The following is a 27,004-nucleotide window of genomic DNA, read 5'->3' on the forward strand; positions in this document are numbered from 1 at the left end:
TACATCTATGGACTGTTACAATGGTGGTGACCACTAAACAAAACCTCACATTTCAGATTCAATGATGCCTTTAGAAAAATCTAGAAATCTTTTGATTAGTTCTGAATGGTGTGAACATACCCTAAAGGAGACCATATATGTTCCCCATGTACTAACCATCTAATGTGCTCGGGTTCTTCTGACTCTCTACAGATTGTAGGGAAAAGAAGTTTTAACAAACAGCATTATGAATCTGAGCACAGTCGGGACCCTACACCTGTTATTCACGTTCCCTGTAAGCTGAGCCGCCATCTCCCTTGGCCACATTCTTTGAGTATGCAGACGTGCAGTTGTAGAACCTAAGCAGAGATGGGAGATCTCATGAAAAATAAATCAAGCGAACCATACAAAGCCCCTATCCAATCTGTCCTTGCTTGAGTCAAGAAGTAGAAAGCACAAGAAACCAATCCCAGACGCCATGAAGAAAATGACTTTATTACAATGCAGTAGTATGAAATCACAGTTGTACATCTACCACAGGATAAAGGTCTGCTGCCACTGCAAATGACCTCCAGAAAACACAGAAAAACTTTCAAGCATTTTAAAAAAACTTTAAAGAGAGGTGTCAATGAAAGAAAGCTGCGACATAGGCGGACGGCACCTGGGTTATAGGACTGACCGCAACTGCTGGTGCCAGGCTGGGAATTAACCAAAACCCTAGAGCCTAATGAAGATAGACAAGTGCAACACTTGGCTTAGCTATATTAGTCAGGGGTCATAGAGCAAAATGGAGTGGGCAGTACACATGTGGTAGGGGTCCGTCCAGCAGAGGTTGTACATTAGAAAAACTAAACTGCTATACATATGTGAACACAACCCTAGATATTCTTAATCCTCCTCTAAGTCATTGGTTGGCACGTTGGTTGTGGCCGCACATTCAGGCACATCGGTAAGGGCACCTGTCCTGCTAATAAAAGGCATTTCAGTGAATTAACAGTATAGAGATTCGGCAACACACGTGTCTATATGCATCACCGGCATCCTTCTACTATTGGCGAGAAGCACTGTGATGAAAGCCTGGCTTTGGCTTCAATAATGTCAGATAACTCTGCCTGTGTAAACACATCCTAAAACTACAACTCCCAGCATGTACTTACATGAGCTGCAGTTCTGCATCAGCTGGACAGCCACAGGTCGGCCAACACTGACAATATGGCCGTCCAGCCCTCTAGCCCAACAATACAGCAAAAGCTTGACGGTGACAACCTCATACACGCGGTAAACATGTGATACAATCTGCATTTGTCGGCATCTTAGGAAACGTGACCTTTGATGACGGGCGGCAGATGGACGCCTTTCTTGTACACTGCTCTCAGACTTCAGCAGGTCACGTTGGCATTGAGCATATAATATCCTACTAAAACCGTTCAAGTAACAATAAGGAGTGACTGGGTGATGGTTCTGGCTATGGACTATTAAACAGAAGGATGAATGCCCCTCTAATAACCCCCCCCCCCCTCCCCCCACCGCCGCACCAGCACCGCATAGTGAAAATCTCAAGTGATTAAAAAAAAAAAAAAATTACAATATGGTCAAGAAAAATCTTTATTATAGAAATATGAATCTCGATGTTCACGGGATAAAAGTAATTGGCACTAAACATTCTTTACAGGCTGGTTATGCCTCATGGTGTAGTCATGGTGTAGTCTATTTAACCATGGGCTTAACAAGTTAAAAGGGGTTGTTCACCAAATTATTTTTTCCCTTTCAAATCAGCTGGTGTAATTTACTTCCAATAAAAAAAAAAATCTTCAGTCTTCCAGTACTTATCAGCTGCTGTATGTCCAGCAGGAAGTGGTGTATTCTTTCTCAATGTAGTAAGTCTTTGGAGCCGGCATACTGTGACAAGTGGAGCAGCACTTAGCAGTACGCTTCTCCCTCCTCTATCTAGTGATCTGGACATCCAGACCAATCAAAACATTGGATATGTCTGTGCAACAAGTCAAAACTTTCAAAGTGAAATTAATGTTTTGAAATATAAAAAAGTCAGAATTAATGGCACCGATTGGAGGACATCAGAAAAAAAAACCTCCTCATTCTTTAAAGGCAAAGTCTGGGGTCGGACATTTTTTTTTTATTCAAAAGAGTTGGGGAGCAGCGTCTCGCCTTAGTCGCTGACAAGCTGAGCAGGGCTGACATGTCATGAACCCAGGTCCCCGCTCAGGCCAGGGAGCATCTGAGGGACCGGGAAAGGGACAGGTCGGACATTTTGAAAAATGTCTGACCCCTTTAATGCTGGGATGGGGGGAACTTGCAGCCCTCCAGCTCCTGCAAAACCACAACTCCTATCATGCCTGGACAGCTTTCAGTTGTCCAGGCATGACGGGAATTGTAGTTCTGCAACAGCTGGAGGGCGGCAGGCTCCCCATTCCTACAATAATCAAGAATGAATATATGGATTATATTTTCAAGGTTTATCAAGGCAATTTCCCGACATTCAGGTGGATTTCTGATAGAATGGTAAGGCACTGAGAGGTCCAAGGAGAAAGGCACGGGACGTCTATAAGAATACTGGATTCTTTCCCTGAAGTCCCTGGTGGGTGATGGGAAGGCTTATATACATTGGCTTAGTCTGTACATGGCTCCTATATAGAACAGCTCTCCTACGTGTAATGAAAGCCATTGGAGTTAGTATAAAGCAAGTTTCTTGTTTCTTTGGCAATAAGTGTGTCCATATTCGCATGGTGCCCGGGTGAAAACGGAAATAAAAGAAGCGGACTTTGGAAGTGTGCCAGAAGTCATGGAGCGTTTACCTGACCCATATTATATCAGCTAGCGGTGAAGCAGCATCATTCAATGGGTCCAAGTAACTAACCTCCATATACTGGGGGCAAACTCCTTGGTAAGAAGTCCCAGCCACTTAGGGCAACTACAGACCCAGCGTAGTGGGGCTGCCATGAGGGCAAGAAGAGACATGGAAGTGGCACCTCTGTACAACTGGGCAGCATTTGCTATGAGAGAGGCCCGCACGTTGCAGACCACTCTGGGTCAAATAATGGGTTTAGGACGTCCAGTCTGTCACGTCAGAAAATACTTCCCTATGAAGTAATTATTGGCCTATATTCCTGTGATGTTCCCCAGTTATCACTCCTGGAAATACACAGATATTGGCATTAATCATTCTCTGTCAGTTGGGAAGTACACATAGAGAAATGCTGTTCACTTAATATTAAAGGGTTTATACAAAGACATGGTTGCATTCTTCCAAACACAGCATTGCACTTGTCTTCAGCGTGGGTGCCGTATTGCAGCTCTGTTCTATTGTAGTAAATGGAACCAAGTTGTAATACCAAACACAACCTAAGGATGGGAGAGGCGCTGTTTCTACAAAGAAAAAAAGGCAGCCATGTTTTTGTAATCTTGGATAACCCCTTTAATCCTACTGCTAGGATATGTGATCACTTTATGGTTGTTGGGGTTGAGCTGAGGAGACTCCCACTGACCTAAAAGGTCTGGCCCCTAATGATCATACAGTCAACACTTCCAACATGGGAATACCCCTTTAAAAGGGAACCTGTTCCCACTTTCATGCTGCTTGAACCACCAATCTTCAGTCCCATCAGTCTTCATTGATAGATTTCTCTATTACCAATAGGGGGAGATCTACCTATTAAAGCTGGTGGTGTGGGATGCCGCCAGGCCCATCCTCGTGGCTTCAGGCAGCATGAAAGTGACAACAGGTTCCTGAAAACCTAAAGAATCCCAGAAGAAGCTGCAATAACACAACAAACAGCAACAACTGCATCATAAAGAAAACCAATATATACACAATCCCCAAAGTGCTGACAAGTTGTGTTAAGACCGTGCAAATTGTCCTCAATGGCGTCTAAAATACGGAGTGTACAATATCTTAATAAAGGCACTTATCTCTGAAGAAAGAAAAACTAAACTAATAAAAGGCTTCAAGATCACAATATAAACTCTTGGTTACAGCAGATTGGATGTGATGAACTGCAGCGCCGGACGGGACGGCTTCAGCCGACGCATAGGAGCTCAGGACATCAGGAGACGCTCCACACTGCAAGAGAGGAATCAGAGGGGTTAACATATCAGTATCATCAGTGTACACAGAGGTAAAGGAGAGCTGAACCGGACAAGGCTCCTCTTTGTAAACCTGTTATGTTCATATAAAGGCAATGGGAATAGGGCCCCTCTCTATTAGGGTGGGTTCATACAGAGGAATTCTCGCGGATAAACTCAGCGGAATTCCGTCGGCTGTCCGCGCGCCTTTCTGCCGGCTCCATAGACACCATTCTATGAGCCGGCGTATTCCGCTATCCGCCGAAAGTAGTGACAACTCACTTCTTTCGGCGGAAAGCGGAATATGCTGGCCCATAGAATGGTGTCTATGGAGCCGGCGGAAAGGCGCGGCCGTGTGCACAGAAACAGCGGAATTCCGCAGATATTATCTGCGAGAATTCCTCAGTATGAACCTACCCTTAGAGTCTAAAAAAATATATTTAAAACCAACAGATTCCAGTAAGTTATACAGATTTGTAATTTACTGCTACTAAAAAAATCTTGTCTCCCAGTACTTATCAGCTGCTGTATGTCCTACAGGAAGTGGTTCATTCTGTCCAGTCTGTCACAGTGCTCTCTGCTGCCACCTCTGTCCATGTCAGGAACTGTCCAGAGCAGCAGCAAATCCCAATAGAAAACCTCTCCTGCTCTGGACAGTTCCTGACACGGACAGAGGTGGCAGCAGAGAGCCCTGTGTCAGACTGGAGAGAATACACCACTTCCTGCAGGACATACAGCAGCTGATAAGTACAAGAAGACTGGGGATTTTTAATAGAAGTAAATTACAAATCTCTGGCACCAGTTGATTTAAAAGAACAAATATTTTTGGTGAACAATCCCTTTAACATGAGAACACAAAGCCACATCTAATGCCAGAGGAATCTCTATGACTTGTGGCAAATTCCCCTGGTGACAACTATAGGTTGCCAAGAGTTTAGTCGTGCTGCCTGGACCTAGTCATTGGGATGGCCCCCGGTTGCTCTTGCCTGTCTTCATTAGAACTCTCCCTATACATAAAACAGGGAAAGTTCTATCAATCCCTCCAATGGGGAAGGAAGAAGCTGCTGAGGATCACCCGATGACTTGAGGTTCGGGCAGCATGACAGGTTCCCTTTAAATGGCAAAATAGTAGAAAACAATGATCTGGAGAGTATCCTGGTGCTGCCACAGACAATGCTCCAAATGGTAGGGCTGTAAAAATACTTTGGCTTTGTTGGCCAATAAAACGGTAGAGTAAAACAATCAAACAAGTAGATAAAAACAATTACACATTTCGGGAAACAAATATCCCTTCATCAGATTGTTTTTTCATCTACTTTATCTACTATTGTTACTCTTCTGTTTTGAACTGGTGTACTGGTGTACTCACCAATAATAATGATGATGATGATCACAATGACTGCAATTAATATGGCCCACATCTGCAGAGAGAAGCTCAGTTATTACGGTGGAATAGCCAGACACTGAAAAACATAGAAGTGTCCAAAGAGCCTAACCCAGGAGGGCAGCAGCAGTCTGCGTTACCTTGCAGTTCTTCCACCAGTATTTCCTCTTCAGCTTGGCCGCGCTGGTCTCGAACTGTGAAGCCCCGGCCTGCAGAGCGCCTGCCCGGTCATCCAGGTCAGAAAGTTTCTGGTCTCTCTCCAGGACTTTGTCCACATTGACTCTCATAATGTCGACTACCTAACATTTTAAAAAGAAAACAAAAAACAAAAAACTAATCAATAATGAATGACATTTAGGGCCCTATTCTACCGGACGATTATGGTTCACATAATCATTAACGATTAACGATCTTAAATGACAGCTATTGTGAAAGACCTGAAAACGTTCACTCATTTCCATGGAAATGAGTTTGCGATAGTTTTTTCTTCGCTATTGCGTTTATCCACTGCGAACGACGTCTTAAGGCCCTATTCCACGGAACGATTATCGTTCGTTTTCGGACGATATCGACCGCTACGGACGATAATCGTTCCGTGGAATAGAGTGCAACGATCAGCCGACATCGTTCATGTCGGCTGATCGTTGCAGTCGCTTGTTTTTCAACATGTTGAAAAACAAGCGACTGATATAGCAGCGATCTGTTGCCGTCGCTCCGTTGAATAGGAGCATCGGCAGCAGATGCTGCTGTATCCTATGGGCTGCCCGGACGATCTAGCGATCCCCCGGGCAGCCCCCGCCGCCCCCTCCCGCACTCACCCGCTTGCTGTAGCCGCGTTGAATAGCGGCGGCAGCGAGCGGCGAACAAGGAGCAAACGAGCGCTGACAGCGCTCGTTTGCTCCTCTGACGACCAGTGGAATAGGGGCATTATTCAATGCGAACAATTTGAGAACGTTTGGCAAACGAGCAACGATAAAAATAGGTCCAGGTCTTATAAAGCGATCAATGATTTCTCGTTCGGTCGGTAATCGTTAACTGCATTTCAACCAACGATTATCGTTTAGATTTGAACGATTTAACGATAATCTGAACGATAATCGTCCGGTGGAATAGGGCCCTTAGGCTGGGTTCACACTGAGTTTTTGCAATCCGTTTTGTGCAAAAACCAAAAGCATTTGTATGCATCTGCATTCTGCTTATTCCATTGACTTCCATTATGAAAAAAAAATCTGAACAAAAAAATGTTCAAAACACATCTTTTTTTTTTTTTTAAAGTGTACACAAAAACGACAACCACGTTTTTGAGTACTCAAATTATATATATATATATATGCGCGGAGGTGAAGCCAGCCTTACAGGCAGAACATCTGTATGGGACTGTAACATGGTATTGTTCACTATGTTCGTTTGTACGCATCCCCTTTTTATCAATGGCCCCTGAACATAACAGTAGGCCTGGCGACTTCCTGCCATCAAGAGTCCTGTCCTCTTGTCTCGAGTACTAAGGATGCAAAATCTAAAGCAGGTTATTACTGAGAACCCACACCGGGTGTCAATGACTTCCTGAAAACTCAAAAATAATTTATATGAATGGGAAAATCCTTTCTTCAAAATCTCCGGCCCTCAACTGCGAAATCAATGAGATCAGCTGAAGCGCGGCTTGAGGAGGCGTCGAGTAATTGGTCTCAAGAAAAGGAGAAGAGGAGTCATTTGGAGCCGCAGGACACAAGTTTATTTCAGGATGAGGGCCCCGAGTGTCGGCAATTGACAGATAGTGAAATAAATAATAAAAAAAAAAACACAACACACAAAATCGGACAAAAGAGACAACAAAAATAGATGTTCACCGGAAACCAATTATCTGCATGAATTATCTGAATGATGGCGGATAAATAAAGTGTTTGTACAGATCTGGGTCTGTTAACACCGCGGAGAGGCTGGCAGCGTGATAAGAATGATGAGGCCACCGCCGCTGCCCTCTTAACACCGCTGAAATAATACTATTCTATAGCTGACGTCAGGCCCATTAACCCCTGCGTGCCAGCCTCCCCTCCGCACCACCATCGCCCTATGTTGGGGAATAAATTATGATGGAGGAGATGACGGCAGAGGACGGCGCTGAGCTAAAATTAGGCCGATGCCCCGTGGTTCTTTACACATGTCACAGATCTATATACCGCAGGACAAAGGGTAAAGGATTGGTCGACACATGAACAGGACGCTCACCTCATCAACCTGAGCTTGTGTCTGCTGGAGGCGCCGGTTACCTCCATCTGCGGGACCTGTGGAGGACGACCTGAAAGAACAAGAGAAAAGATCAGACAGGGTTAAATCTCAACATAGAGCAAACACCCGCTTACATCTGTAGGCTCGCAACACCCGCTTACATCTGTAGGCTCGCAACACCCGCTTACATCTGTAGGCTCGCAACACCCGCTTACATCTATAGGCTTGTAACACCCGCTTACATCTATAGGCTTGTAACACCCGCTTACATCTATAGGCTAGTAACACCCAATGAACATATAAAAAAGGGCTATACCCACCTGCATCAACAAGTCGCGCTCATGACCTTTATAGGCCTTAAAGGGGAACTATCGTCAGGTTACATTTGTGTATATGTCCCTATTGCACAGGGGAGGCTGAGGAGGATGATGATGATATGTCTTTTACCTACAGTTAGTCTTTTGCTCCATGGTGCCGTAAGACCGCTAGGATCACTGCCCACCCTCATAGCGCCAATCAGCCCCAGCTGGCCCGTCCCTTTTAAATGATAAGAAGGCTGTGGGCCGGCTGGGGGCAGATCGGCACTATAGGACTAACTGCATCGGTAAGAGATCATCCTCCTCTGAGTCTCCTGTGCAGTAAGCACAGATCAGCGGGTTCAATTCCTCTAACTTACTGATATGTCTGTTTAAGGGAAACCATGGGGGAGATTTATCAAACTGATGTAAAGTAGAATGCTCTTAGTTTGATAAACCTCCCCCTATGTGTTTCCATGGTAACTGACTACAAATGAACCCCGTTTGTAGTCTGATTCCTTAGTCATGCTGCCGTTCCTACATCTATACCTGTTCCCTACATTCGGCTTACAAGGTCGGTTCACAGTTGGTTACAATGTAAACAAGCACAAACTGCAGATACAAAACCACGAGACCTAACGGGAAGCGTTCGGCAGATTCGGGAAACTAACAGCAGACACTAATCCACTGTTCTGTTGCTGTAAGGGGGGCCGAGGATGAAGGCAAGTTTCCTACCACGATCCTCGGTGTCGTTTTCTTGGTGACTTTATTTCATATGCAAACAAAGCGGTTTAGTGCACTGGGGGCCGGAGTGCCACCCTCAGAGTACCAATCCGTCCCGGCTAGCCGGCCCTTTGTCCACAGTGATTTGCAGAGCGCCGGATGCAAATGCATTAGGCAAGGTGGCAGGGTTGGTCCCTCTTCTTCAGTGCCACCTATTAAGTAAGTAAGTGGTACAGAAAAGGCTGGTGGGTGGAGGTGGAGACCATGGCCAGGGAACAAACAACCTAATATGAATATTTCTGTCCACCACCTGACTCCTCCTCCTAGTTCTGAGTGACAGCTCCAGCGTCCAATCAGCCCGGGAAGCACTAAGTGCTCTGGAATCCAGAAAGCTACAGGGCTATGTGGGGGAACTCTACCCAAAACTGCAGATTCTGCAAAAGTGCAGTTTTATGCAGCATGATGATGGGTGAGGGCATGGCGGTAGTAGTCACCAAGGACAGGACAGCATTAAACAAATCTATATGTACTTAAAGGGAATGTGTCACCTAAATTTAGTTATTGAGTCAGATACTAAAACTTGTTCTTTTCTTCTAACCTCTTCTAAACTATTTGTACATTGTTATGGGGATGGCCATATTGCCTGGGCTGTTTTTAACAGCATTTAATGACATGCTTTACAGCCTGTCTCATGGACATAGACAACAATAGACAGACTCTGTCCCCTTGGTATGAATGTGAGACATTACTGAGCGCGCTCTGTGACCGGTGAAGAGGTCATCCCACAGGGAGCTGCTATTGTCTCCTCTTTCTACTGGTGTCACATGATGCTGCAATGCTGTACAGATCACTTTACAGCAGCCTCTTATCACCACAGACACAACAGGAAGTCTCAGCTTAGTTTTAGCCCCAATGAAAATTGCAAGATATCAGGATTTGATAATATTGATAGAAAAATGGAAAATTAGAAAAAACATACATTATTTGAACAATAAGTCATTTTCTGATGACACTGTCCCTTTAACCAATTGCAAAACTACAAGTCCCTGTATGCCCTGACATGGTGGGAGTTGTGGTTTTGCCACAGCTGGAGAGCTACAGTTCAACTCCAGAAGTATTCATAGTAATCCATGACATCCATCTCGCCGTATGACCCCTGGTTTACGTTGCTGAACTCATCCTGGCACATCAGCCAGTTATTAATATCCCGAGTACAGTCACATAACCTGACCGTACATGCCCACAGTCCCCACACGCCCAGTCCTGTACAGTACAGTGTGTGCGCCCGGCCCTGTACTGTACACTTACATAATAGCTGCGGCATGTGCCTACTGTACTATGCCCAATGACAGTACCGCTAGCGGGCAGGGAATAGCTGGCATACACACAGGCGTAATATCCTCCTATAAAAACTGATTACATCCCAGCGGCTTTATGGGATCCTAATGGGATTGCAGCATTTACTATGAACACAATGTGCCCAATAGGCAGATATAGCTGAAAACCAATGACAGAAAGAGGGGACACCGTCACATATGATGCACATTTCATATATAGGGGGTGATCATGGGCGGAGGGGCTTTACGCTCTTGCCCTTTATTATCAATAACAGGGGATAATAGATTGTATTTAAAGGGGTACTGCAGCGCCCCCCCCTATCAACTTAGTTATAAGATTTATAAAGATTTGTAATTTACTTCTATTTAAACATATCCAGTCTTCCTATACTTATCAGCTGCTGTATGTCTTGCTCTCTGCTGCCACCTCTGTCCATGTCAGGAACTGTCCAGAGCAGGAGAGATTTTCTATGGGGATTTGCTGCTGCTCTGGACAGTTCCTGACATGGACAGAGGTGGCAGCAGAGAGCACTGTGTCAGACTGGAGAGAATACACCACTTCCTGCAGGACATACAGCAGCTGATAAGTACTGGAAGACTGCAGATTTTTTAAATAGACGTAAATTACAAATCTAAATAACTTTCTGACGATAGATGATTTGAGAAAAAAAAATATATATATATCCATTGCTCCGGAGTACCCCTTTAACCAATCACGTTTGGGTGAAGTGTCAATAAAAGTTGGAAACGTTTTAAAAAGTTAATTTTTTTTTAACTTCTCCTGTTACGTTGGAGAACAGAGGTGACAGTCTGGTCATTTTAAAGCCCCTCTCCCCTCAGGTGCCCACAGTGATGGAGGATGAGACGTGTCATTGAGGAGTATATCAGGAGAGGAGGGTGTGGATCAATGACAGGACATTTGTGTTGTATATTAGTCAAGACGAGGATGGCCTGAAAATAAGAAGATATAAAGCAGGACACAAAGCAGCGCCGTCCTCCACTACTAAAGAGCCAGAGACAATACGGCCATTGATCCCCATGAGCAGTCAGCGTCCTGTCCTTTATCCATTCTCACTGGTCTCTATTGAGGACCGAGGACTGAAATGAGGGGGGACGCCCCTCCTCATACACAACACATATATGGCTGCATCACTGCCCAGATCCATAGGGAAGTAAGCTGGAGAAGTACAAGCTGGAGAGATTGTGGGGGGTCTCTGCACCAACACCCCGACCAATCAAAAGCCTTGATGTGCCAAAACCTTATTGAAGAACAGTAATGCTTAAAGTGCAATGTGCCAGTGTCTGTACGGATATCAGCAAAACTGTACTCAGCCATGTCTAGACATCCCCTGAGCGTGTGCACAGTTGACCCCCATGCAGAGCGCACGCACAGTCGCCCCCTCAGGGTGCGTGCACACTACGGAATTCCCGCGTGGATTCAGTCGCTCGTACCCGCAAGTGGCGGCACACATCTCCACCCGTGCCATGGACACTATTCTATGCACGGGCGGATTCCGTATTCCGCCTAAAGAAGTGACATGTCAAGACTGAATGAAGCCCATGGCAAACCTGCTGCCCTCTGGCCACCTCACAACTACAACTCTCATTGTGCCTAGAAAGCCAAACCTGCCCCCCCCCCCCCCCCGACGTAGCCAGTCTAGCAAGAGGCCTTGTCCCAGGAGCTTACACTCGCTGCTCAGCGGGTTACTGTACAGAGTTCACAGATCCTTTCGCTCTCAGATTACGTAACCGTACGGAGGAGTTTTTATTAACCTTCCTGACACCGCGCCAAGTACAGTTCAGCTTGTTCCACATGTAAATGTCCCGATCCCTCAGATTCCACGTGCGGCTTCAGGAACACGGAACAAACAGTTAACTATTACATTCCATGTGATCCGGCTACAGACACGTTCCTCCCCGGGCCGGGGACAGAGAGATCAGCGCCAGCGGAAGAAACAGAGAATCCTAATGAAGCAAAGATGGGGAATCCCAATGAGGAGGGGGACGCCAACAAACCCTGGACTACAGAACAAGGAGGATTCTGGGCCCGAGCGTGGACACCCGTACCGGACAGGACGCTCACCCAGCTACAAAAGACGAGTGGGGAAATGTAATGTTATATGGCGGCCATTTATAGGAATATACAGACAGGAGGGCCTGTCATGAGACTTTACGGGGACAGGGTGAATGTACAACCTACCTAACCCTATTACAGACTATGTGCCCCCCTAATGGCAGCGGATAATGCCCAGGGGGCCACACTGCTGACAATGCTAAGGAGAAGGAGATCAAGATGGAGACTAAGCCCCCAGATTCCGAGAGAGAGAGAGAGAGAGAGAGAGAGAGAGAGAGAGAGAGAGACAGTGTGTGTGTGTGTGTGTGTGTGTGTATATACGCACACACATATAGATGTACAGTACACACACAGGTAAAATCTCTATAGCAGTAAAATCACTGCATAGGCTCAGATACTGCCACCTGCTGGTGGGTTCAAGCATGAGCACCTATCGTATCTTAGGCCTTATTCCCACATCCTGTAAAATTAGTCATGGTTGCAGATCTGGGACCACGGACAATTTTAAGGCCCATTAAATGCCATGTGTACATTCATACGATCAGTGCCATAATCCTTTCCGCAAAAAAATAGGACAGGTCATAGTGCGGATGGCGGCACGAACGCCTCTCCCTGCTCCTGTCACCACAGCAGAGGGTGGGCACATGATAATAAAAGCGGGCGGGGGGGTATTCCTCATGGGTCACTATACACTTAATGCTAGGAGTTGTAGTTCGGCAACAGCAGCTGAGCCACTGGGTGGAGAACAAGACTGTGGCCATTTAGCTTGTGACAACCAGAATGAGTGAAGCAATGCTGCCACCTGGTGGCCGTCAGTCATATACCGCCCTGCTGCACAGACCAAACATCATGTAGCGGCAGAGGAGGTCGTCATTGGAAGTACTCACACTTTTCATCGACACTAAGGTCTTATTCACACGTCCTGTAATCTAAGGATCTGTATTTCTGTACTTCTGTTAGTGCACATTGATGTCACACAATTAGGACACAAACCAATCCCCCCATAAAACAAAAACCACCACATGTCCCAGTGTGGACCCAGATTTTTTATTTTTTTTTGCAGATTCTCTCATAGAAATCAATAGATCTGCTATTTTCTACTGACTGTAACCTTTTGCCATCGTATTTCCGTAAAAAAATAAGGACGAGTCATCAGTCACATGGTGAAAAGTTATGTTTCTAAAAAACGGATTTATGGACATACAGATGCACTAGAGATGCCAAATCTGTAATTTTTAGCGGATTGTACTTGTGGATAGTGGAAGGAATCTACAGACATAAAAAAACATGAACATGCATAAGGCCTAAAAGGGGCTTTTGTTTCACACTTAAAAGGTGTCCAGTACTGGTTTCCCGTACGAAGAAAAACCCAAAGAGAAACTTAAATCATGCACATACCTAAACACACTCAGGTGAGCAGGCATGCATTCTGATCCCCATACACACAGCGCATGCATTCTGACCCCCATACACACAGCGCATGCATTCTGACCCCCATACACACACAGGTGAGCAGGCATGCATTCTGATCCCCATACACACAGCGCATGCATTCTGACCCCCATACACACAGCGCATGCATTCTGACCCCCATACACACACAGGTGAGCAGGCATGCATTCTGATCCCCATACACACACAGGTGAGCAGGCATGCATTCTGACCCCATACACACACAGGTGAGCAGGCATGCATTCTGATCCCCATACACACACAGGTGAGCAGGCATGCATTCTGATCCCCATACACACACAGGTGAGCAGGCATGCATTCTGATCCCCATACACACACAGGTGAGCAGGCAGGCATTCTGACCCCCATACACACACAGGTGAGCAGGCATGCATTCTGACCCCCATACACACACAGGTGAGCAGGCATGCATTCTGATCCCCATACACACACAGGTGAGCAGGCATGCATTCTGATCCCCATACACACACAGCGCATGCATTCTGATCCCCATACACACACAGCGCATGCATTCTGATCCCCATACACACACAGGTGAGCAGGCATGCATTCTGATCCCCATACACACACACACACAGGTGAGCAGGCATGCATTCTGGTCCCCATACACACACAGGTGAGCAGGCATGCATTCTGATCCCCATACACACACAGGTGAGCAGGCATGCATTCTGACCCCCATACACACACAGGTGAGCAGGCATGCATTCTGATCCCCATACACACACAGGTGAGCAGGCATGCATTCTGATCCCCATACACACACAGGTGAGCAGGCATGCATTCTGACCCCCATACACACACAGCGCATGCATTCTGACCCCCATACACACACAGGTGAGCAGGCATGCATTCTGATCCCCATACACACACAGGTGAGCAGGCATGCATTCTGACCCCCATACACACACAGGTGAGCAGGCATGCATTCTGACCCCCATACACACACAGGTGAGCAGGCATGCATTCTGATCCCCATACACACACAGCGCATGCATTCTGACCCCCATACACACACAGGTGAGCAGGCATGCATTCTGATCCCCATACACACACAGGTGAGCAGGCATGCATTCTGACCCCCATACATACACAGGTGAGCAGGCATGCATTCTGATCCCCATACACACACAGGTGGGCAGGCATGCATTCTGATCCCCATACACACACAGGTGAGCAGGCATGCATTCTGACCCCCATACATACACAGGTGAGCAGGCATGCATTCTGACCCCCATACATACACACTCTCTCTCAGGTGAGCAGGCATGCATTCTGATCCCCATACACACACAGGTGAGCAGGCATGCATTCTGATCCCCATACACACACAGGTGAGCAGGCATGCATTCTGATCCCCATACACACACAGGTGAGCAGGCATGCATTCTGATCCCCATACACACACAGGTGAGCAGGCATGCATTCTGACCCCCATACACACACAGGTGAGCAGGCATGCATTCTGACCCCCATACACACACAGGTGAGCAGGCATGCATTCTGACCCCCATACATACACACATAAAAAACAACAACGCGTTTCGGCCGCCGGAAAGGGGGCCTTTCTCTACTTGAGAAAGGCCCCCTTTTATCCGGCGGCCGAAACGCGTTGTTTTTTAATAAAACCTTTTATGGAATAAACCACTCTATTCTGTGGTTCACTGAGCACCAGCGCCCTATACGAGCCGGGATCCCCATGGTCCTGTAGCCTGCTGCAGCCGGCACACTACACACACCGTATATGCAGCAGATACGCAGCAGATTTGATGGTGAAGACTTGATGCTGTTTTCAGTTATTTAGATCTAATCTGCTGCGTTTTGCAGCGGTAAATACGCTGCGTATACGGTGTGTGTGTTTGTACCCTTATTCTTTTGGCTTTGTCTAAATGAAACAAAAAAACAAAAAAAAAAACAATCAGCATTCATCAAAACCTGTGTGTGATTTCATCCTCAGCCTGGGCTCACCTATAGCGACTGGTCAGTATTTCAAGCTACAACCAGGAAAGTAGGGCTGGGCGATTAATCGAATTAATTCGATTAATCGTCCAGAACGTTGAAATCGATTTGATTTTTTGTGAAAATCGTAAATTCGATTTTCACAAAAAATCATTTCGGGCTGCGGTGCCGGGGAGGAGCTGAGAGAAGGGGGGTTGCGGTGCAGGCCGGCGGGAGAGCCGCAGAGGGGCGGTGTGAGTGAGCGGGGAGAAGATGCTGGGTGGCCAGGCTGGAGAGGGGCGGTGCAGTGCCGGCAGCCTCCAGCCACTGACAGCGCCGCCGCTGATCTGCCCCCGCCCCTTCCACTGAGCGTCCCACTCCCCTCCCGGCCAGATATGGAGGTCCCGGGTCTGTGGAGGCCGCAGGGACTACAGTAGGTGGTGATCGCGGCGCTGCTCGTCCTGGAGCTATACAGCGGGATCGGGGGGCTCGGTGCAGACCCCCGTTCCCGCTGTATAGCTCCGTGACCCGCAGCTATGCGATCACCACCTACTGTAGTCCCTGCGGCCTCCTCCTCCACAGACCCGGGACCTCCATATCTGGCCGGGAGGGGAGCGTGTGTGTGGAGGTGAGAGGAGGAGGAGATGTATGTGCCCTCCTGCTCCAATCACCTCCAGCTGCACCAGTCACCCCCCAGTCCCCTCAGTGTCCCCCCAATCCCCTCATTGTCCCCTCAGTGTCCCCCCCCAGTCCCCTTCAGTGTCCCCCCCCAGTCCCCTTCAGTGTCCCCCCCAGTCCCCTCAGTGTCCCCCCAATCCCCTCATTGTTCCCTCAGTGTCCCCCCCAGTCCCCTTCAGTGTCCCCCCCCAGTCCCCTTCAGTGTCCCCCCAATCCCCTCATTGTTCCCTCAGTGTCCCCCCCAGTCCCCTCAGTGTCCCCCCAATCCCCTCATTGTTCCCTCAGTGTCCCCCCCCAGTCCCCTTCAGTGTCCCCCCCAGTCCCCTTCAGTGTCCCCCCCAGTCCCCTTCAGTGTCCCCCCCAGTCCCCTTTAGTGTCCCCCATTGTCCCTCCAGTCCCCTTTAGTGTCCCCTTTAGTGTCACCCCAGTCCCCTTTAGTGTCACCCCAGTCCCCTTTAGTGTCACCCCAGTCCCCTTTAGTGTCACCCCAGTCCCCTTTAGTGTCCCCCAGTGTCACCCCAGTCCCCTTTAGTGTCCCCCATTGTCCCTCCAGTCCCCCAGGGTCACCCCAGTCACCTTTAGTGTCCCCCAGTCCCCTTTAGTGTCCCCCAGTGTCACCCCAGTCCCCTTTAGTGTCCCCCAGTCCCCTTTAGTGTCACCCCAGTCCCCTTTAGTGTCCCCCATTGTCCCTCCATTCCCCTAGGGTCACCCCAGTCCCCCTTAGTGTCCCCCAGTGTCACCCCAGTCCCCCTTAGTGTCCCCCAGTCCCCTTTAGTGTCCCCCAGTGTCACCCCAGTCCCCTTTAGTGTCACCCCAGTCCCCTTCAGTGTCACCCCAGTCACCCCTCATCTATACCTGTACTACTACACCCCTTATCCACTATACCTCCACTCCTACACCCCCTATCCACTATACCTCCACTACTACACCCTACGTAGATGGAGGCACAAACATGATTTCCTATACTATATGGGGCCTCTGTTACACTGGAAATCAATACAGTTGTTGTCTAAAATATTAAAATAGTATCTGATGCTGCAGGGAGAAAATGTTCTGTTTATTTAGCAAAAAAGGAAAAAAAAAATCGAGATTTAAATCGAGAATCGTCAAAAAAATTTAAAAAAAAAAAAAAAAAAAAAAAAAAAAAAAAAAAAAAAAAAAAAAATCGAGATTTTATTTTTTGCCCATATCGCCCAGCCCTACAGGAAAGGTACAATATAGAAAGATGTGTCCGGGCAGGGGAGCCACACACCACACTATGTAGTATTGGGGTCTCTGGCGAGGGTCCATTGGATCTGGTTGGCTATGCTGACACATGTATACATGAATACGTGTGTGGAGGCAGAAGCTCTCATGCCAGTGGCCCCGAACGTGGATTAACTACTGTGGCTTTTCTGTATATCAGTTACATAGGTTATGAACATACAAATCTTCACTATCCTGCTGCACACGTACAGGGAAGAGACACCCCCCCCCCCCCATCCAGGATGCCAGCAATCTAAAGAATCATCCATAGCCCTGTAATAAAGTCACCACTAGAGGGCAGCACTGTGCTGTATGACTCCCGGCCAGGATCACTGCTGCAACCTGGGATTGTGAATACACCCTGTATATACCCCCGCTGTAGCCCTGTATATTTGCTGTACCCAGTATATACCATGCTGTATCAATGTATATATCCCCACCACCACCAAAACCCTGTACATAGCCCACTCCCCACTGTAATCCTGTATATTACTCCCCACTGTAACATTGTACATACCCCCTCCCCGCTGTAACCCTGTATATTATCCCCACCCTGTAACCTTGTATGTTACCCCCCACTAACATTGTACATACCCCCCTCCCTGCTGTTACCGTGTATATTACCCCCCCCCACACACACACACACTGTAACCCTGTACACATCCCCTCATTGTAACCTTGTACATACCCCTTCCGCAACCATGTATATTACCCCTCTTCCCTTCTGTAACCCTGTACATAACCCCCTGCCCGCAGTAACCCTGTACATACCCCACACCATGACCCTGCATATTATGTACACTCGTGTATATGCCCCCCTTCTCTGCTGCAACCCTGTACATCCCCTACCACACTTTAAGCCTGTATGCACCCCCTCCCTGCTGTAACCTTGCATATTACAACCCCTCTCCTGTGACCCTGTATATTACCCCCCCGTGACCCTGTATATGACACCCCCCCCACCGTGACCCTGTATATGACACCCCTAAACCCACCCACCCCTGTAACCTACCCCCCCCCCCCCCAGGAGCCTCCTGCGCTGTGTCCTTATAGACGTTACAGATTGTATATCATGCCGGGCCAGGAAACAGTCTGAATCTCTGCGGTACTGTAATGACACTGCCACGCGGCTCACTCACTACAGTGCCAGAGAGATTCAGACTCCCAGGACGGTGTTCACCGTCCGTGTTTCATGGAGAGAACACAGAATATGTGACTGCAGCCTTACATGGCTGGATGGTCCTGCAGAAAGCGGCAGCTCCGGTCACCATTCCCCTAATGTGCCCGGCTTCTGGCTGGAATTATACTGAATCCTGGAAGAACATACAACCCCATATATTTAGGTCCTTTATAATTTCTACTCCTTTTAGATGCAGTGTGTGTGATCTCAGCCACAGCCTGGGGGTCACCTGTATACACGGTCAGTACTTCTAGCTAAACAGGATGGAAAGATCTGAACTTATCTACATTTCAGCTAAAAAAAACCCAAATATATATACAGTGACCAAACTACTATGTGTGACCATGGCGCCAATAACCTTCTGGTGTAATAGACCCAGCTATTAGCCCTGGCTCCATCTACTATTCGCAGGGGTGTAACCCGCAAATCACCAGCCTGTGTAATAGGGAGGGATCCAGCGATCATCTGATTCTGCAGACTTACCCACCAGAAAGCAAACTCTGCCATTAGCTTGTTAAAGGGGAACTCTGGAGACAGAAGTATTCCAAACCAACTGGTGACAGTTATATAGATTTGCTATTTACTTCTATTTAAAAAAAATCTCAGTCTGACAGTACTTAACTACTATATGTCCTGCAGGAAGTGGTGTATTCTCTCCAGTCTGACACAGTGCTCTCTGCTGCCACCTCTGTCCATGTCAGGAACTGTCCAGAGCAGGAGAGGTTTTCTATGGGGATTTGCTGCTGCTCTGGACAGTTCCTGACATGGACAGAGGTGGCAGCAGAGAGCACTGAGAATGCACCACTTCCTGTAGGACATACAGCAGCTGATAAGTACTGGAAGACCGTAGAGTTTAAAAGTTGAGTAATTTACAGATCTGTAACTGTCTGACACCAGTTGATTTAAAAGAAAGAAAAAAAACAAAGTGCTGATTTAGAAGATATTAGTCATATCAGGCAGCAGTATGGGTATGCTCACATTATGAAATCGGCAAGGAATTTCAAGCAGAGTTTGCACCGCAGAAATTCCGCCTGTACCATTGATTCAATAAGATGTCTCACGCACAACCAGTCATCTGGCAAAAGAAATCCGTAATGTGAACATACCCTTAGACTATGGTATACAGGCCTATGGGTCTGTTACACAGCAGCAGCCCTGCATGTGGAGTAACTATAGTGGCTTTTCTGTAGGTAAACTGCTGATAGTCACCACTAGGGGTCAGCACTTGGCTATATGAATCGCGGCCAGGATCACCGCTACAACGAGGAATTTCTAGCTGGTGCAAGGAATTTCCCTGGCGATGCTCCACATGGTTCACAAGGAAACGCTGTAACCTGGGATTGTGGATACACCCTGTATATACCCTGCTATCTGCCGTAAACAGGAGCCTCCTGCGCAGTGTCCTAATAATGGCCGCCAGTGAAATCACAGGAAAGAAAAAGGCAGCGCTGCACGCGTCAACCTCTCAGACTCCACTACAATGTTAGCGGAAAATTAAAGTTAATGAAAATATTTCCCAAGTTTATGGATATTACAGCACAATGGCCGATAATAATGCATATTCTGAGGATACAGACACTCAGACACAACAGCATTTCTCTAGGTTCTGGAAGCACAGACCGATATATGGAAGGTCCCATGTGCCTCCCTGACCTAACAGCATCTCAGTGACGCCGGTTTGGAACCAGATTTACAGCGGACAGATTCACTGTAAAGTCTATGGACACTTTTCTCCATTGGTCTTTATTAAAAGTTTTGCTTATGTTTGTAGTTTTCTCTGCCTGTAGACAGCCTATATGACCGCCCCCTGCAGGCTGCCTTGTTTCTATTCTTCTATGCCCCCCCTGTCTATCTGATGTGTTTGTACTGTGAGTCTTTTCCATGACCGACTTTTCTGCGACAGCTCCACAGAGAAAGAATGGGGCTGCGGCCCACAACTCCACTCAGCAGGGGTTTTTTTCAATTATGTTTTTATTATTTTATACTAGAACAGAACAAAATTGAGAAACAAAACACTGTACCAATAGTTCAGTGACAGTCAGGGAGTCATATACAGCTTTCAGATCAGTAGGTGGTAAGTGTAACTCTGCATAGTCGCCAAGTTTATCCATAAATTGTCACTTATCTCAGCAGGGTTTCTGACTACGTCCCGGCCCTTGGCCAGAAATGGCCGCTATATAGTCATCCGGCGCCCTCTGCTCACACCACTCCCTAGCAGGGTAAACCATAGAGGCTGCAGTCATCCCTCCGCCTTGTTCCCTGTGTACTACTTCTCTAATAGTAACAGCACCGGCCGCTCATATACAACGTCCTTTTCTTGTGCCAGGAGACAGTGTAAGGGAAGAGACATCCTGGCACATACGACTTAAGTCCGAGTATTCCTGCTGGAAGAGAGATGAACGGCGCCCACGTTGTATCACTTATATATGGATTATTCCTATGTGCGATGGGGGTTATATTCCTTATATACAGGTGTGCGATGGGGGTTATATTCCTTATATACAGGTGTGCGATGGGGGTTATATTCCTTATATATGTGTGTGATGATGGGGGTTATATTCCTTATATACAGGTGTGCGATGGGGGTTATATTCCTTATATATGTGTGTGATGGGGGTTATATTCCTTATATACAGGTGTGCGATGGGGGTTATATTCCTTATACAGGTGTGCGATGGGGGTTATATTCCTTATATACAGGTGTGCGATGGGGGTTATATTCCTTATATACAGGTGTGCGATGGGGGTTATATTCCTTATATACAGGTGTGCGATGGGGGTTATATTCCTTATATACAGGTGTGCGATGGGGGTTATATTCCTTATATACAGGTGTGCGATGGGGGTTATATTCCTTATATACAGGTGTGCGATGGGGGTTATATTCCTTATATACAGGTGTGCGATGGGGGTTATATTCCTTATATACAGGTGTGCGATGGGGGTTATATTCCTTATATACAGGTGTGTGATGGGGGTTATATTCCTTATATACAGGTGTGCGATGGGGGTTATATTCCTTATATACAGGTGTGCGATGGGGGTTATATTCCTTATATACAGGTGTGCGATGGGATTTATATTCCTTATATACAGGTGTGCGATGGGGGTTATATTCCTTATATACAGGTGTGCGATGGGGGTTATATTCCTTATATACAGGTGTGCGATGGGGGTTATATTCCTTATATACGTATGTGTGATGGGGGTTATATTCCTTATATACAGGTGTGCGATGGGGGTTATATTCCTTATATACAGGTGTGCGATGGGGGTTATATTCCTTATATACGTATGTGTGATGGGGGTTATATTCCTTATATAAGTGTGCGATGGGGGTTATATTCCTTATATACACACACATGTATGTGATGATAGGGGATATATACATGTGTGTGATGATGGGGGTTGTATTCCTTATATATGTGTGCGATGGGGGTTATATTCCTTATATACAGGTGTGTGATGGGGGTTATATTCCTTATATATGTGTGCGATGGGGGTTATATTCCTTATATACGCACATGTATGTGATGATAGGGGATATACACATGTGTGTGATGATGGAGGTTGTATTCCTTATATACACATGTATGTGATGATAGGGGATATACACATGTATGTGATGATGGGGGTTATATTTGTACACATGTGATGATGGGGGTTATCCTGCAGCTCCTAACATGACTCCGCACCCTCCGCAGTCACAGGCACGTGTGAGCCGGGCAGCTGACCTCCATCTCCAGCCTCGTGCATACAGAATAGTCACATTATCTGCTGATTATACAGACAGGAAATCCCCCCAGCGGCCACCATAACCAGCTACACCCCCAAAGCTAAACCACAGCTGTATACAACACTGCGTATACAGGAGAATGCTCTGTCTGGGATGTCACACTGCTGCCCTACTATTCCCATCATGCCTGGACAGCTAAAGCTACGGCTGTCGGGGCATGATGGGAAGTGTAGTTTTGCAACAGCTTGAGGGCTGCGGTTCCCCGTCCCTGCTTTATATTATCACATCATGAGAGTTAGATGTAAGTGTGAATCATGAGGTCAATAGGACATCGCAACCACACATATCTACGGGGGGTGGGGCAGATGTACTGAAACTACAACTCCCAGCATGCAGATGTCAACCCTGGCTGCATGGAAGAACCCTTTAAAGGGGTACCACAAGGAAAAAAAAAACAACTGTCAAATCAACTGGTGTCCAAAAGTTATATAGATTTGTAATTTACTTCTATTAAAAATCTCCAGTCTTCAAGTACTTATCAGCTGCTGTATGTCCTGCAGGAAGTGGTGTATTCTTTCCAGTCTGACACAGTGCTCTCTGCTGCCACCTCTGTCCATGTCAGGAACTGTCCAGAGCAGGAGAGGTTTCTATGGGGATTTGCTGCTGCTCTGGACAGTTCCTGACATGGACAGAGGTGGCAGCAGAGAGCACTGTGTCAGACTGGAGAGAATACACCACTTTCTGCAGGATATGCAGCAGCTGATAAGTACTGGAAGACTGGAGATTTTTAAATAGAAGTAAATTACAAATCTATATAACTTTCTGACACCAGTTGATCTGAACTACTTTCTTACAAACCGGAGTCCCCCTTTAAGTATTGAGAAAGTGCCTAGTATAAGCAGTAAGGCAACCCCTCTGGTAGTCACAGCACACACAGGGCTCTACCCTCCTGCCAGGCTCTGCGGGCACTGCCCATGTCCTGTGTACAGAAAACACACATAGGATCCGCAGCTTTATAAACAGGCTTCTGATCACTGACGGCTCCACAATCTCTGCTTGCTGTGAGTGAATAGATTCCTGACCTAGGACCCTGGTCCCACAATCTGTACCTGACAAGGAAGTCCCGCTGCATCACAGACGCAAGAAACATGCAAGCTGCATCTGTTCACTGCAATGTGGGAGCGCGGCCTTTATCCCTACCCTGAAAACGTGCTACAATGTATCTGCAAGCTGGAAAGTGTTACCCACAGCGGCCTGTATCCTGCAGACAGATACCACACACAGCAGCAGCCTGTATCCCGCAGACAGACACCACACACAGCGGCCTGTATCCTGCTGACAGACACCACACACAGCAAGCCTGTATCCCGCTGACAGACACCACACACAGCAGCAGCCTGTATCCCGCAGACAGACACCACACACAGCGGCGGCCTGTATCCCGCAGACAGACACCACACACAGCGGCGGCCTGTATCCCGCAGACAGACACCACACACAGCGGCGGCCTGTATCCCGCAGACAGACACCACACACAGCGGCGGCCTGTATCCCGCAGACAGACACCACACACAGCGGCGGCCTGTATCCCGCAGACAGACACCACACACAGCGGCGGCCTGTATCCCGCAGACAGACACCACACACAGCGGCGGCCTGTATCCCGCAGACAGACACCACACACAGCGGCGGCCTGTATCCCGCAGACAGACACCACACACAGCGGCGGCCTGTATCCCGCAGACAGACACCACACACAGCGGCGGCCTGTATCCCGCAGACAGACACCACACACAGCGGCGGCCTGTATCCCGCAGACAGACACCACACACAGCGGCGGCCTGTATCCCGCAGACAGACACCACACACAGCGGCGGCCTGTATCCCGCAGACAGACACCACACACAGCGGCGGCCTGTATCCCGCAGACAGACACCACACACAGCGGCGGCCTGTATCCCGCAGACAGACACCACACACAGCGGCGGCCTGTATCCCGCAGACAGACACCACACACAGCGGCGGCCTGTATCCCGCAGACAGACACCACACACAGCGGCGGCCTGTATCCTGCAGACAGACACCACACACAGCAGCGGCCTGTATCCTGCAGACAGACACCACACACAGCAGCGGCCTGTATCCTGCAGACAGACACCACACACAGCAGCGGCCTGTATCCTGCAGACAGACACCACACACAGTAGCGGCCTGTATCCTGCTGACAGACACCACACACAGCGGCGGCCTGTACATGAAGGGCATGCTGGGAGTTGTAGTCAGGGCATGCTGGGAGTTGTAATCAGGGCATGCTGGGAGTTGTAGTCAGGGCATGCTGGGAGTTGTAGTCAGGGCATGCTGGGAGTTGTAGTCAGGGCATGCTGGGAGTTGTAGTCAGGGCATGCTGGGAGTTGTAGTCAGGGCATGCTGGGAGTTGTAGTCAGGGCATGCTGGGAGTTGTAGTCAGGGCATGCTGGGAGTTGTAGTCAGGGCATGCTGGGAGTTGTAGTCAGGGCATGCTGGGAGTTGTAGTCAGGGCATGCTGGGAGTTGTAGTCAGGGCATGCTGGGAGTTGTAGTCAGGGCATGCTGGGAGTTGTAGTCAGGGCATGCTGGGAGTTGTAGTCAGGGCATGCTGGGAGTTGTAGTCAGGGCATGCTGGGAGTTGTAGTCAGGGCATGCTGGGAGTTGTAGTCAGGGCATGCTGGGAGTTGTAGTCAGGGCATGCTGGGAGTTGTAGTGTCACCAAGGCTGCACAGATACAGGTTGGATATGACTTTTATGTTTTAGTCACAAATTGAAACATCACAAAATGACATAAAAGAGACAAATACAGAAAATAGGAAGTTACAGGAACTCTGAGCCGGACTCTAAGGGGTTAAGGGTGGAGCCGTATAGAGGAAGCGTCTGTACACCTCCAATCCCTCCCAAACAACCCCCCGCCCTCCAGGGGCCACACACGGGGCCCCTCACACTCACATGACGACACCGGGAGGGAGCGGGAACCGAACACAACAATCCTCGAACCGTCCGAAATCCCGGTCCTGTCACAGCGACACTACTGGAAGTGGAAGCTGATTGGGCGAGGCTTATATGACGTCACTGAGATAGGCGTGTCAGCAGCGGGTAGGGCAAGCAGCTTCTAGAGGAGGAATTTGTCTCCGGCGTGAACCATTGGTGCGGAGGCGGCCGCCATTTTTGTGAAGACCAAATGGATTTGAAAGCGCGTAGCTCAATAGAACTGTGAAGGGTGGGACATTTCTTATCGCTATATGTATGTTCATATTATACTCTGCATTGTGGATCGTGACTGAGCGCCTAGATGCAGTCTGTTGTTCTTTGTTATCAGCCATAAGAGACAGACTTCAGTGCAGAAAACCCCTGTCGTCCCTGGCAGCCCCTGTAATCATAGGCTGTGGCCCTTTAAGAAAGTTTTTGCAGTTTCTAATTAAGCTTTTCTTGTGTTTTCGTTTTTATGTACTGTACTTTTATGTAATTTTTATAGTTTTTATTAAACACAAATATTTCTGGAATTAGATAAAAGAAAATCTTTTATTTACAGAAACAGTGCCCCTCTTATGCATTGGTATAGCAGCAGATTTCAAATGCTGAATTACCAAAAAATGAAACCCGACCCCCCCCCACACACCGTCACAGATGTTGCCGATTTGCAACATATGTTGTGTGAACATGGCCTAATCGCGTTTAAGGATCACTGAATGACCCTGTCTAATAAGGTGCTGGAGCATCCTTGGCCTTCAGAACTGTCAGGCCTTATTCACACATCCGTAGGTCTGTCTGCAGCTGCGGTTGCAGACAGAACATAGGACTGATGTATTTTAATGGCCCTGTTTACACGTCTGTATGGCTGTGTGTACAGAGCTGCGATCCATGCCACAAAAAAAAGCACATGTAGTGCAGACTGGTATTTGCAACACGGAGCGCTATCTCAGTGTAATGTTCTGTGAAGCATGGAGCACTACTCATGCACATACGTAGCGGGGTCCGCGGCCGCAGGCTGCACTACGGACGTGTGAATGCAGCCTCACTGTAAGAGTTGGGAAAGCAAGGAATACTGACTGTCATGTTCCTGGTGCCAATCCATGACCCTTGTGGATGGTGCACTGTCCTGCTGACTGTTTCCTTGTGCAAAACAGGAAACATCTGCTATGGAGAGATGAACTTAGTTACTACAATACTTAGATAATCTCTACTCAACTCTCTACTCTCTGGATCCATCTGACCGGCCGTGTTTCTCCACAGAGATCTGGATCCATCTGACCGACCATGTTTCTCTATAGAGATCTGGAGCCATCTGACCGGCCATGTTTCTCCACAGAGATCTGGATCCATCTGACAGACCATGTTTCTCTATAGAGATCTGGATCCATCTGACCGGCCATGTTTCTCCACAGAGATCTGGATCCATCTGACCGGCCATGTTTCTCCACAGAGATCTGGATCCATCTGACCGGCCATGTATCTACACAGAGATCTGGAGCCATCTGACCGGCCGTGTTTTTCTATAGAGATCTGGATCCATCTGACCGGCCATGTTTCTCTATAGACATCTGGATCCATCTGACCGGCCATGTTTCTCCACAGAGATCTGGATCCATCTGACCGGCCATGTTTCTCCACAGAGATCTGGATCCA

At 47.8% G+C, this 27,004-nt stretch overlaps 1 protein-coding gene across 1 annotated transcript; it reads right to left on the reverse strand.

Annotated features, from left to right (window-relative positions):
• Positions 1-458: 458 nt before the first annotated feature.
• Positions 459-25,439, reverse strand: VAMP3 (vesicle associated membrane protein 3). Its single transcript, XM_069947506.1, has 5 exons — positions 25,328-25,439; positions 7,670-7,739; positions 5,584-5,742; positions 5,429-5,480; positions 459-4,057 (listed from the first exon to the last, which is right to left on the reverse strand). Coding segments are annotated over exons 1-5 (300 nt in total). The 5' UTR covers positions 25,330-25,439; the 3' UTR covers positions 459-4,040.
• Between the last annotated feature and the right edge of the window lie 1,565 nt (positions 25,440-27,004).

The sequence above is a fragment of the Dendropsophus ebraccatus genome, chromosome 12 (assembly GCF_027789765.1).
Source record: "Dendropsophus ebraccatus isolate aDenEbr1 chromosome 12, aDenEbr1.pat, whole genome shotgun sequence".
NCBI lineage: Eukaryota > Metazoa > Chordata > Amphibia > Anura > Hylidae > Dendropsophus > Dendropsophus ebraccatus.